The sequence below is a fragment of the Peromyscus eremicus genome, chromosome 17 (genome assembly GCF_949786415.1).
Source record: "Peromyscus eremicus chromosome 17, PerEre_H2_v1, whole genome shotgun sequence".
In the NCBI taxonomy this organism is placed as follows: Eukaryota; Metazoa; Chordata; class Mammalia; order Rodentia; family Cricetidae; genus Peromyscus; species Peromyscus eremicus.
In genome coordinates this window covers 10,957,168-10,971,184 of record NC_081433.1, presented here as the reverse complement: position 1 = coordinate 10,971,184, position 14,017 = coordinate 10,957,168, and the positions used below count along the sequence as shown (strand labels likewise).

At 40.7% G+C, this 14,017-nt stretch overlaps 1 protein-coding gene across 1 annotated transcript in view; it reads left to right on the top strand.

The window, feature by feature from the left end:
- The window catches only part of Csmd1 (CUB and Sushi multiple domains 1), a 1,274,530-nt gene that overhangs the window by 966,648 nt on the left and 293,865 nt on the right, over positions 1-14,017 (top strand). The window contains 2 exon segments of the mRNA XM_059244994.1: positions 10,123-10,239; positions 12,175-12,390. Coding sequence (XP_059100977.1) covers positions 10,123-10,239; positions 12,175-12,390 — 333 coding nt within the window.

The following is a 14,017-nucleotide window of genomic DNA, read 5'->3' as shown; positions in this document are numbered from 1 at the left end:
ATAGCAGGGTCTAGGGAGGGTTGTGTTTGCAGAACCACCAACCACTGACAAGCTTTGGTCTTTGCACCGGAGTACTAGCTCAAACAGCGCTTGGTGTATGCATATAGGAGGTGGAACACTCCGAGTAGATGAATGCCTTCAGAGGCAAGCACACAGAACTAGTAGAGATTTTGTACTCTGGGCAAAATTTGGCTACTTAAACACCCATGGGGTTACCTGGTAGGAGGGTACAAAGGGTGAGCAACTGGGCATGATGGCCTTCTTCAGGAAGATCACACATTGCTTGTTCTTGGAAGAACGCAGCTGAGACATTGTTCTTTGATGCTGTATATTGTAATTATAGTGTCATCTACCGCTAATGTCAATACATTTGATATAAAAGGTGACATAAATTATATACTCTGCAGTAGAAAACTCTTCAACATTGTAACACAACATTGCCATCTATAAATTGTACCTTTGAGTACCATGTAATCAAGTTACAAAGAAAAAAATTAGGGTTTTAATTTAATTTATGATTTTTACATTGTGGCCTGTTTATTTTTGGCTGCGTGTGGCCGGCAGGTTGGACATGTGTACAATGTATGTGGTGAGCTGAAAGGCAAGTCCAAATCAGGAGGAGGTCTCCCCTTGCACCTGTTAGAATAGCCGGTATCAAAAGATGGAAGATGAGTACTGCTGAAATGTGGGGAAGGAAACCGTACATCAAAGGAAGAAGTATCCATCGAGACAGCCTCTGTGCAAAGCATCCCACACTGCTTATTTTTTGTTGTTTGTTTTCTTTTGAGACAGGATTTTTGTTGTGTACCCCAGCCCACCCAAATCCTGGATCCCTCCTGCCCTAGCCTCCAGTGTACTGGGTCATGTTGTTTTCATTGCACACATTTCCACCGTAGCTGTGAGGATTTGAAGAGTGAAGTACTGGGACCATGTGGTGACTGCTGTGGTCTTGCTCAGCAGTGGACAGTTGTCGCATGGTCAAGGCACCTGTCTGGGTGACGAAAATGATGCTTCCAAGTAGGAGACTTTGTTTGACCTATTTGAGGCTGGCATTCTGAGGTAGATTCTTCTCACCAATCTTTGTATCTTATGTTCCCAGGAGTCCTTGAGTGGACATAAGTAACATGTTGTTGCTTTGGTCCTGAAGGAGAATGATATAGGCCCACAAGCAACCTAGAAGACAGAATTATCCGTCCATGGCCTTGCCTCTTCTCACCCTGAGCCAGACATGTGCATATTCATTTCCCTGTTGAGCACTATAGTAGCAAGCTATCTGAGTCACACACATCCTCTGCAGACTACCGACCTCAGCCTTCTCCAGAATTCTGACTGACTTGACCTGACCACCACAGCCACATTTTTTACCTTCCTTTATGCCAACATTAATACCATACAATTTAACTTTAAAATTTTCACCCAGTGCTGTTATACATAATATACAATTATGTATACCTAATATGCATATTTAATTATATTTGCATAGACATACATAAATATATAGACATACTTATACACACACATATATGTATAACATATACTTGAGAGCATGTTTTGTAATTTGGCTTTTAGTTTTCAGTAGTGTTGGGACAGAGGAAGAACTAAGGTAAAGAAATAGAACAGTATGGGGCTGGAGAGGTGGCTCAGCCATATGGTGACTCACTACCTTCTGTAACTCAAGTTTAGGGAATCTAACACACTCTTCCGACCTCCACAGGCAACAGGCATGCATGTGGTGCACAGACTAACATGCAGACAAAACAGTCAAACATAAAATAAATCTAAAAAATATTTAAGAAAACAGAAGAGTGAAGTTTAGACCCAGTGAGGATTGCAGTTTTCCAAGGTACTCAGCACACGAGGAGGCATCCTGGGCAGCAGGAATGAGGGAGAATAGCAGGGGACAATACACGGGGTACAGTTTACAAATTCCCAGAGTCTTAGTCAGTGGAAAATGAATGTTTAGACAAGAAATGACATAGGAATGGAGTAGGACCCAGCTCTACTAGAATGGCCTATGTGCTGGTTATAAATGACATTTTCTAGAGAAAATGAAAGTGCACTAAACTTAGACATTTTGTCTTTTGTCTTCCAAGTCAAATTTATGCAAATTTGAAATCTGATCCATCTAAGGGGAATCCCTAATGTGATTTGTTATGCTACATTGTAGCACCTTTCCAGGAATAAAAAGCCGACAGTGAAAGGTTATTAATAAATCTTCACATTTCAGGAGAGTTTAGAGTTTGGCATGAGAGTTTTATTTAGTCATGGCTGTTTGCACTGAGCTCTGAGACTCTCCTTGCCCTTTCTAATCTCACACAATCTTTTAAATCTCACAGGTTTTTATTGCAATAAACCATACATCAATAGGAAATGTAAACCTCTAAAAATTCATAGTTCTCTGCAAGAAAACATAAATTAGAATTAATTATAATATTTTATCTAACCTAAAAGGAAGATAAACCTAGTCTTTCTCTTCCCTAGTACATTTGTTCCTTTTAAAAACTGTTGTTCGCATACTGCAGTTTTAAAGAAAGAAATTGAGCACTGGAGTCATTGTCTTCCTTTTGTTTGGTAAAGGGTAAATGCATGGATAGTTTTGGAAATGTTATTAAATGTTTTATAAAGTGTTTATTGTTTCCACAAACATTTAGTGCAAAACAGTTGTGTTTGTGGCTAACAGTTAATATCAGCATAAAGAGAAGAAATAGAGTTTTTAAATATCACACATAGAAGCAGGTGAAGAAAGAAAAATGACTGAAAATAGGGAAATGAAAACATAATAAGACTTACAATGTGCATTCTTGAGAGGCCCTGGAGGCATCATTCAAGGTCAGTCTTCCGAAAGAGACCTGATTCTGGAGAAATCATTTGACTCAAGACAAAGGAAAAAGAAGAGAATAGGAGGCTGTGGGGGTTGGAGTGAACACTAGCTGCTGAGGGTGGAGGAGTGAAACACAGTTCACGATGTCTCTAGGCATGTCTCAACTTGAGACAACAATCTCAGGACCCCACAGCCAGAGTCCTTCATCTTTGAGAGTGTAAACAGTTATGTATGTGTCTTCTACATCTGGACAGTCATAATTTAACACTTCCTTGAACTGCAGGGTGTCTGTCCAATATTTCTTTTGAGAATATGAGTCCAATATAAAGGAAGAGAGAAAGAAAGATAGAAAGAAAGAAAGAAAGAAAGAAAGAAAGAAAGAAAGGAAGGAAGGAAGGAAGGAAGGAAGGAAGAAAGAAAGAAAGAAAGAAAGAAAGAAAGAAAGAAAGAAAGAAAGAAAGAAAGAAAGAAAGAAAGAAAGGAAAAAAGAAAGAAAGGAGATATAGGAGATATAGTCAGTGATTTCTGGTCCACCACAGAAAGGCCAGGAGTTACCCTGCAGTAGAGAGAACCTGAACTACAGCTCTACTTTATTAGTACCATACCCATAAAGTAAGCACAACCCCACCCCCACAAACTAATGAAAGCTAGAAAAGGAAGAAAGAAATGAAGCACAAGATTTTGTGTTTCACATGCAATTTTTTCAGAGAAGACACTAGTACAAGTACAAAAACACAGTGTTCAGTTAGACTAAAAGACCGAAGTGTACCAGTTAAAGCATGAAGACCAACGCAAGGCCTTGAACTTGGTGGTAGAGCACTTGTCTAGCACATGTGAGGTCCTGGAATCCTTCTGCAGCAAAAGACATAAAGAAAAGCTGAACTGGGGATAGGCAGAAGTGCCACATATAAGGCATGACATTGGGGGTATAGGACAGAGTGAAGACACAAAGCATGCAGGCAGATGGAAATAGTTCAAGGAAGAGGCTGTGTAAATTTGGTGGTTTTCAGCTTATGATGGTATTGTGAGGTACCTAACAGGGAGAGAGCAGAGTCTATGGCACCTTATTCTTCCCTCTCTAGTAACCTTGACTCTCATGAAAAAGGACTCTGGCCTGACATATAGTTCCCATATGTCAACTCCTGTCTTTCTCAGTGAAGATAGACACCTAGTCTTGAATTTGTTAAATCCATAAGAAGTGAAAATTGAGTCTGTAACCTTCAATGCATTATACAACCTTTGTCATGATCTTAGAGATGGAGCATGGAGAAAGAAGGTGATAATGTTGGAAAAGAGTAACTACAGTATCCATGGGAGGTCTGTAGGTGCTGTGGCTATTGCTTTGTATAAATAAAATGCTGATTGGCCAGTAGCCAGGCAGGAAGTATAGGAGGGACAAGCAGAGAAGAGAATTCTGGGAAGTGGAAGGCTGAGTCAGAGAGACACTGCTAGCCACCACCATGACAAGCAGCATGTGAAGATGCCAGTAAGCCATGAGCCATGTAGCAAGGTATAGATTTATAGAAATGGATTAGTTTAAGATATAAGAATAGTTAGCAAGAAGCCTAGCATGGCCATACAGTTTGTAAGCAATATAAGTCTCTGTGTTTACTTGGTTGGGTCTGAGCAGCTGTGGGACTGGCAGGTGACAGATATTTGTCCTGACTGTGGGCCAGGCAGGAAAACTCTAGCTACATGTAGGTTTTGCAAGAAGATGTGCATTGTTCAGTCTTGCTGATGTGAGCAGACCAAAAAAATGGCATGAACACACATTCCACAGGGCAATGCAGAAAGAGCTACACCTCCACATCCTACTAACATGTCCTCACTTATAGGGTATCCACCTTCCTGGTTGTGGACAGCAGCTTGCCTTCTATTTTTCCATCTTATTAGCACTTTATAGACTACATACCTGGGCTGCCTTTGAGGTTGGAAAGCTACTTGGCAATCTTATTTGCAGAATAATCCTCACTTTGTTATATGTATTTTTAAGTCATTGTATTTTCTTTTCCTAATAGATTATATCTTGGGGATGTTAGGGACTTCCTTGAATAATTATTTTGTATACCTGAGAACATGAAGGGGTGTTAATTTGACAGGGGTACAGCCATCAGTAAACGATTTGTAATGGAGACTGAGATCCAAGCAGAGGTTAACACCGAACTTCATCATTGGTGGAAGCTTAGCCTCAGCAAACCTGTGGAAAGATGTCAACCTTCTCCTAATCTTCCCTTTTCTATTTTCTGTATATTTTAGTCATCTGTCCAAGGGGCTTTTTGATAAAACCTGTGTGGGTCCTAGACAGTGGGGTAGATATTAGAAATACAAATGTCAAACTCATGGAGTGACAGCCTCAAGGAAACTAGAAGTAAATTTTTACTGTAGCTTTGTGACTACCCAGAAAAGGCTCCACAATGCATGAAGAAATAGATTCATGTAATTCAAATTCTATGTGGTTCATTTGGTGTCTCTGCTAGGGGAACAGAGACATGACCATCTATGAATAGTCAAGTCCAGTAGGGACCCTGAAGTAAAAGTCTGGGTTTTATCTTATTCTCTTCTCTCTTTAGATTAGCTGAGAATTTCAATTCCATTCTTTGTATATTAAATTCCCCTCTCCTTAAGCCTGTGGGCTTTGTGCAGTTATTTTTATTTAGAACACTGATAATGAGTGGGTCAGAGAGAACTCTATATGCACCCATGGGATCGAGATTCACAGGAGGATCTACCTCACCTGCAAGTTTCCCCCCACATGCTCCAAATGGAAGCACCCTGCCATTGATTAGTGCTCTCAGCCTTCCACAGTGGTTGTAACGTCACTGAACAGCACTGGAGAGTCAGAGACAGGAAGATCTGTGGTGCTTGGTGGCCCTCCAGCCAAGTTAGTCAGAGTTCTCTAGGCCCAGTGATGAACCCCACCTCAAAAGCAAGGGGAACAACCCCTAAGCAATGGCACTGAAGGATGACCTCTGTCTTCCACACAGGTGCACATTTGCATACACAGGTTAGCCTGCGCACAATACACACACACACACACACACACACACACACACACACACACAATGAATTATGGATTTGTAATTGTTCAATATATTTGGATATGAACTACTTTTTTTTTTTTTTTTTGGTTTTTCGAGACAGGGTTTCTCTGTGTAGCTTTGCACCTTTCCTGGAACTCACTTGGTAGCCCAGGCCGGCCTCGAACTCACAGAGATCCGCCTGGCTCTGCCTCCCGAGTGCTGGGATTAAAGGCGTGCGCCACCACCGCCCGGCTTATGAACTACTTTTTATGAGTCAAGGAGCACAGGCAGTCTTTAGAGTACTTTGTCCCAGAAACATTGGATATATGGCACCTCGGTGTTACATAAAATACTTTAATTTCTTATAGTTAAATCCTTCATAAAATTTGAGAATTCATTGTGCTGATTTATGCCTGACTTGTAATAGATTAAAATTAATTGTACACATCTTCTATAATTAGGACCTCAGGCCTCTATTTCTTCCCATCCTGTCCTGGCCACTCTGCTTCAGGTTCCTCTCTAGAATCTTCCATCTCCACTGTGCTGTTCACATGGTAAATACCTGGGCACCATTTTCCACTGTCTGTTCACATCCACGGTACTGGCTGTCCACCACTGTGCTGTCCTGTTTCCTAGTCAGTGTTTCCCAAAGGAAGCTGACTTGTGTGCCACATCCCAACCCCAGCCATTTTGCTTGGGTGCCCAATAGCATCAAGCTTCCAAGTTCCAAAGCTGACTTCTGCTCTCCTCTCCAAACATCTCCATCCCCTTCCCAGGTTAAGCTTAGGCATCCAGCTTGTGACCTTCCTATTGCTGCACCAGTCTTGATAGCAGACAGTTGTGATGGCTCTATAGTACATACCTAATTGATCCCCTCTCTCCTGCTGCCACTAACAAGCCCATACTAGTCGAGAGCTCCTTATCTTTTGTCCCTTCTCACCGTACATGCTCTCATTCAGGTATCATGTGGGGCCTCACAGCTCAGTCTCTTTGGGGCCCTTTCTCCAAGCTGCTTCTGACCACTCACGTCAGTGCCTCCAGCTCCACACTAGTCTTGGACTCTGCTCTCCCTTCCCTGTGCTTGGCTCCATTCATAGGCACCTGTCATCTTTCAGAGTCTGTCATCAAGGTTCACACAGCTATAGTCCTCAGTGTGCCACACACACCACAAGGGTAGTGGTTTTGTCTCTTTTCCTTATTGTGATCTCCTTCCGTGCTGAGGACAGTGTCCACCAGCAGGTTCTGAGCAATTCTTTATTGACAAAATTGACTTCAAAGTTCATGTTTGGGGTTCTATCTTTCATGGAGAAATGTAGAACCAGTGGAACATTAAGATGGGAGAATATGATGAGAAACTATTAAAATATTGTAGAAATGATCTTCAGAAGCTTCTGTTCAGTTGGTTATCATATGGCTATTCTTGCTAAGTTTATGTGTTGTGATGTGTTAAATTCCCTTCAAATACTGACCAGAGAGCATGAGGAAGTACATCCTGTCTTTCATAAATTATCCAATAATCATGCAATTATTAATTGTGAAAGCAGTGTTTGTGAAACAATTTGTAAGTCTCATACTGAGAAGTAATTGTTCCAGGGGTGAGTTAGAGAATGACGGTTCAGTCCATCTAATTGGACGAAGGAAGCATGCATGCAAGCTCAGGTTTACGAGCTTCTCCCAGACACCACAAAGATCTCTCCAGGAAAAGGCAGGAGAGCACCACGCTGACCCAGTGTTAATGTTTATTACAACAGTGCAGATAATCCTTCCGAGTGGCTCACCTCCTTTTCTAGCCCACAGGGAGCCAGGGATTGTTAGATTTTCAGACATAGGAGGGAAACACAGAGAAATGTGAACTGCTCTCTGTCACAGAATCACAAAGTAGTGAGTAGAGTGTTATTTACACATACACACACACACAGTGACAGATACAGAGGAAGAGAAAGAAAAGTAGTTATTATGAATAATAATAAGGGCAACCAAGAAGTCCCATCTACAATTTAGAAACAGTAAGATGAAATTTATCACTTTGTCCATTTCCATCACACAGCTATGTAAAAGACCAAAGGCTGGTAGTTTCATGGGGTTCATTGAGCCACCAGGTCGAGGAACTGTTGTTTGAACTCTAACTCTGGGGTGAGAGTTCCCAAACTCTCCTCTTGTGATACATTTGGGGCTTTGTCTCTCTGCCTGGCTCACTTCCAGACATTGCCTCCCCCAGGCTCTCCCCTGTTGTTGCATGTGACAGCACCTTATACTCTTCTGGCCCAATGACCTCCCAGTGTGTGGAGATGGCATATTGTCTTTATTCTGTCATCTATATATGAAAATCTTGGTTGTTTCTATATGCTGGCTGTCATGAGGATTCCTATGTGGAGGTTGACAAGATCCCTTTGATGCACTGATTTCCTTCTGAACCCTGGATGATTGGATCATGTGAATGGCATTCTGCTCCTTTTATGGAACATCATCACTTTACTTTCCATGTGGGCTGGACTGGTTTACATTCTTAGCTCTGTGTCATGTCCTGCTTTTATTTCTGTTGCTGTGAAAATATCTTGACAGAAAGCAAATGACAATTGAAGAGAGAAATGGGTTGATTTCAGCTCACAGTTCGAGGTGACAGTTGATCATAGCAGGGAAGTGACAGTGACAGAACCTAAAGCAGGTAGTCAACCCCACAGTCCAGAGCACAGAGAACTGAATGCACACAATCTTACCACTCAGCTAGTTTTCTCTATTCTCATCAATTCAGAGCCCAGCCTATGAAACAATGTCCATGATGGGTCTTTTCACCTCAATTAACCCAACTTATGTAAATTCCCTGCACATGTTCATAGATTAACCTGATCTAGACCCATGTTGAGACTCTCTTCCCATTTGATTTTAGAGGGTAGCAAGTTGACAAAACTAGCCATCACACACAGTATATTAGATTTCTCTCCACATCTTTGACAGCATTGAAAACCAAAGAGGTTGTCTCACAGACGCAGCCAGTAGAACACCGGGCACAAAATCTGCTGAGGATGTAGCATGGTAGAGGGATAGTTATACTGTTTCATTGCAAGATGGGGTGACTGTAGATTACAAGAATCAGTTGACTATTTCAAAACAACCAGTCTAGGGTACTTCGAATGTTCCCAGAATAAAGAAGCAATGAATGTGTGAGGGGACAGGGATGCCAATGACCTCAACTTGACCATTAAGCCTTACACTCAAGTACAGATGTTCCATAGCTGTCTATCAAGTATGGAGGCTCCACATCTGTCTACAAGTTGTGTCACTGAAAAAGTCACTAGGGTGTCAAACCTTAAGAGTATTATATACGAATGTGGATAGAGGTGCAAGAGTATGTGCTTAAGCCTTAAAAGCAAACTACAAAAGGAAAAAGAAAGATATCTCTCTCTTTTAAAAATATGTCTTTCCTACAATTCATTCATATATGTAATATACTTTATTTTAATTTTTTCTTGCTTACACACGTATTTTAATCAAACCCATACTTCCATTTTCTTCTGTCCAATTTCTTCTCTGTCCCCCTTCTACTTTTCCCTCTCAAATATTATGTTCTCTCTCTTTCTAAAACTTGAGTCTACTTAGTACTGCCTGTAAGCGTGGCTATGGGACCATTCATTGGAGCATGTGTGGCCTCTCAGGGGCTGCATCCCTGAAGAAAATTGACTCTCCTTCCATAGTAGCCATCTATTACCAATAGCTCCTCATCTAGGGGTGGGACTTCATAAGCCCCTCCCCATCCATATTAGAATTTAGGCAGCTTGATCTTGTACAGATTATGTACATGCAAACACAGCTGCTGTGACTTCATATTTTCAATGATTTTGTCATGTCTATCAAAAATCCTTAAAATCCTAAAAATATTGTACTGCTGCCTATTATTACTTTCCTGCTCAAATTATTGTAGGTAACTTTACAGTTCTTAAATCTTTGAGTTTGTTTGAACATGGCATATTGTGCTACAAGGACTTTGAATTCACCAAAGGACTGTTAAGTTCTACCCTGGAGGGTGGCAGCTACAGCTGAATGTATGCCCAGTGCTTTTGGCATATTGACACTGGAGTTCTCTGTCCTACTGTACTCAGAGTTAGATTGTATGGCTGTGCTGTGATGTAGACGCCTGCTTGTGAACTGGCGTCTCATAACTGCAACTAAAGCAATGTCTAGGTTTCAATTTTGTCCTGTCAGTACTCATGCAAATTCACTGTCCATTAGAAGTACTCCATTCTAGCAATCATTGTAGACTCTTCATGTTTTCTGTTATTTCAGCCCTGTGTGGAGGCTACATCCATGGAAAGAGTGGGACTGTCCTTTCTCCAGGATTTCCAGACTTTTATCCAAACTCTCTGAACTGTACGTGGACCATCGAAGTCTCTCATGGCAAGGGTAAGACAAAGGGCAGGCCTGGGTACAAAGAATAATGCACACTGGAGAGCTCAGGCTAGAGAGAACAATAAGGAAAAAACCAAGAGGATGAATGATTTTCCATGGGTTCCAAGCCGTTCCCTTTTATTTTTTGATAAGACTAAAGAGTTAAGCAGAAGTCACTCTTGTTGTCTTTGTTCCCCATCCGGTAACCTGGCTGTACGTGTGAGAATAGAAACTTGGAAATTAGATGTAATGAGAAGGAAATGTAGCTTTAATTAAATAAAATGTGAATATTGATTCAATATAAGAAAAGGAGATTGTTTCAACTTCTTTATGTCTGAGATCCATTCCTGTCTGTTCTCAATTTGCTTGGCACTGTCCTTATGATAACCCAGGCCTTAGACAGGCAGTAAATGCAAAGGAGCCAATTGGTATTTTGTTTGGGAAATATAGGTTATAAATACTGGGTTTATCAAAGTAACCTGGGTATGTTCTTATATGTATAACTATTGTCTGTCATTTCTAAAGAGCCTTTTAATTTTAAAAACAAAACAAAAAAACAGTCTTTACTATTGCACAAAACAGATGCAATACAAATGCAGTGATCACTTTGCAATATACATAGACAGCTTTTATGTCTTGAATTTTCCCAACTACAATGGATGAAGTTTTTCCTCTCACAGATGACCTTGGAATAGACTTAGTTAAACAGACTTTGCCTTTCAACATATATTTGAACTCCACTTGATGCTTAATTGACTTAGATGTTACAGTGACCTTCATGTTACAGTGCCCTTGTAGATACATTTTACACTTTTCCATGAGCACATATTAAAAAACATGGAGAGGTGGCTAGGCACATAAGAGAACATGCTACTCTTGCAGAGGACCTGAGTTCAAATCCAAGTACCCACATCAGTGAGCTCACAACCTATAACTCCATCTCTAAGGAGGTCAGCAGCCTCTGGCCTCTTGAGGGCCCCTGCACTCACATTCACATACCTACACAGGGACTCATGAATACACATATAAGTGAAAATAATAAATCTCTAAGAAATAAAGAAGAATGTAGCCCTGAAGTAAATTAAGAATAAACAGATTATAAGTAGCTAAAGTGTTTTAATTAGAAAATATGTAAATCTTTAAAGGAATCCACTTATAGATCATTTTATCTGCTTGATTAGAAAAAAATCAGAAATAGTGCATTATGAGCCTAGTTTTTATGAAGAGAGCATGAGGCTTACAAAATTATAATTTCAAGAGAATTTGCCCTTAGCAGTGTATGTTTTCATATGATATCTCCAAACTATTATTTATAAAGCTGGGGAAATGGAAATGGAGGGATTTTTCAGTGTTTTGTTTCTCTGGGATGAACACTCTCCCTGTTCTTGGGGACCGTTAGTGAATTCAGTCAAGCATCAACATATTTATTGTACTTATGAATCCATACCTGTATCTATAGATTTCTTTAAGTTTTTATCTACATGTATAGCCATACTTACATCCCTCTCATCACAGATAGCCATCTGCACACACCTGTGATGATATCTAGATGTGTGTTCATTCTTGTCCACATGAACATCAGTATCATATCTATGCTGGTGTTTGATTAGTTTCTACATCTCCACCTATAGCCATGAGAGTATCAATACCTACATCTAGCTCCTCTGTATCAACATCTGGGTCCATACCTACACCAAACCCATAGCAGCATCTGTCTGTAATTGATCCTATAACTATTTGAACATTTGTTTTTGTTTAACTCTTCCACTTGATTTTTAGAACTGCCTCTGTCTAATTTTTCTCTGAAATTTCAAAGTTAGAGTCACACAGATAATTTTAATATTTAACAATTTAAGATATTTTGATCTGAACCTTTGATGTCTATAATTATGCCCAGAAGAGATTCTTTTCAGCTGCAGTTAAATCGACTGTCCCGCCCTCATCTCTCAGGAGTGCAGATGAATTTCCACACCTTCCATCTTGAAAGTTCTCACGACTATTTGCTGATCACGGAGGATGGGAGTTTCTCGGAGCCAGTAGCCAGGCTCACTGGGTCAGTCTTGCCTCACACCATTAAGGCTGGTTTGTTTGGAAACTTCACTGCCCAACTCAGGTTCATCTCTGACTTCTCCATCTCCTATGAAGGCTTCAACATCACGTTTGCAGGTATGTTAGTCCTTTGTTGTTTCGATCTTGGATTGTATGTGTGTGTGTGTGTGTGTGTGTGTGTGTGTGTGTGTGTGTGTGTGTGAGAGAGAGAGAGAGAGAGAGAGAGAGAGAGAGAGAGAGAGAGAGTTTGTGTGTGAGTATGTGTGTGTGTGTGTGTGTGTGTGTGTGTGTGTGTGTGTCCGTCCTATATCTCAGTTCCTTCTCTGTCTCTGTCTCTTTCTCTATGTCTTTCTTCCTGTCTCTATGTCCCCCTCTCTCTCCTCAGCAAATTATCGATCCACAGGATGTAGAGACTGAGAGCTATGCTACCATGGCTGTTTGGCAATGGGTGTGCCATTGGTTTTGCATTACACATACATTCTCTTCCTTGAAAATTGATGAATAAATCTCTGTTTCCTGCAAAGGTTTCCTTGTTCACTACTCCTTATCAGTTCTACCAGCTCTAAGCAAACCTCACTCCCTGGGATCAGTGTTCAGGGGCATCTGTCATTGACTCTTGCCCCTCCAGTAGAGAATCACCTACATACAGAGAAGGACAGACTCTTAGTTCCTTTATCAGAATTATACATGGCGACAATATCCTGGCAAAGTCAAGAAACTTTTTTTTCTTTCTTTCTTTTTCTGTGGTATGTAGTGTGTGTAGACTTTCTGCTGCATTTGACATTATTTACGCAGATGAGATTGCATAATTTGTGTTGCTTTTGACACAGGTAGTCTTCTTAGCTATGAGAAAAATACTGATCCAAACAAAGAGCATTCATCTTCAATCCCACTCTTCTTCCATTATCTACACACCCCCTTGACTAGAAGTCAACCCCAACCACTAATGGGTGTGAGCAATTACGTTCCCTTGTCCTGACCTACTCAATGCCCTGACCAAAACCCCCAATGTCATTCATCATGGTGAGGAAGTAATTCAATTTTATAATAAGGTCTGCAAGAACCTTAATTGTCTGTGATTTCTTCTGTGTAGAAGAACTCCTTGAGTCTAAATTCCATAAACATTATTGGGGCACTTAGTGATTGTTGTAATATTTGATGATTCAGCTTATATCCTGTAGATAGACATTTCCTACTGGCTCCCACCAGCAGCTCAGTGCCCTGTTTGTCACATGGAAGGGGCTGTAACACTCATGGCATGAAGCTTTGTTTTCTAAGATGGAATGCCTCTCTAACAGTACTCCTTGAGGGGAGTTTTCTAATTCCAGAGAGCTTCATTTATTTTAATCTGACTTTGTTGGTTGTCTTGCCATGTCTCAGCATAAAAGAAGCTTCAAAGACTGACTCAAATGCATACTGTATTGAAAGTTTACTGTAGTCATAAGAATATTGATATTGGCCACTTTATCAATCAGAGACTCCAGTCTCTTCACGCTGGTGCCTGAAGCCCTGTTCTGTAGTTTCCTTAGAGGATCTCTCATGATCACCATGAGAATTTCCATCTCCTCTATGTTCTTGCATCCTGATCTATAATGAGTTTAAATGGAATACTCTAGAGAAGGAGATGGCAGTGAGGCCCATGGCTGCCTTCCACAGAAGTTACCCAGGAGTCTATGCAATTTCATTCATCTTTCCCCATCTGTTTCTTAATTCTATGGCTCCCAGCACACAGCTGACAGTGGAG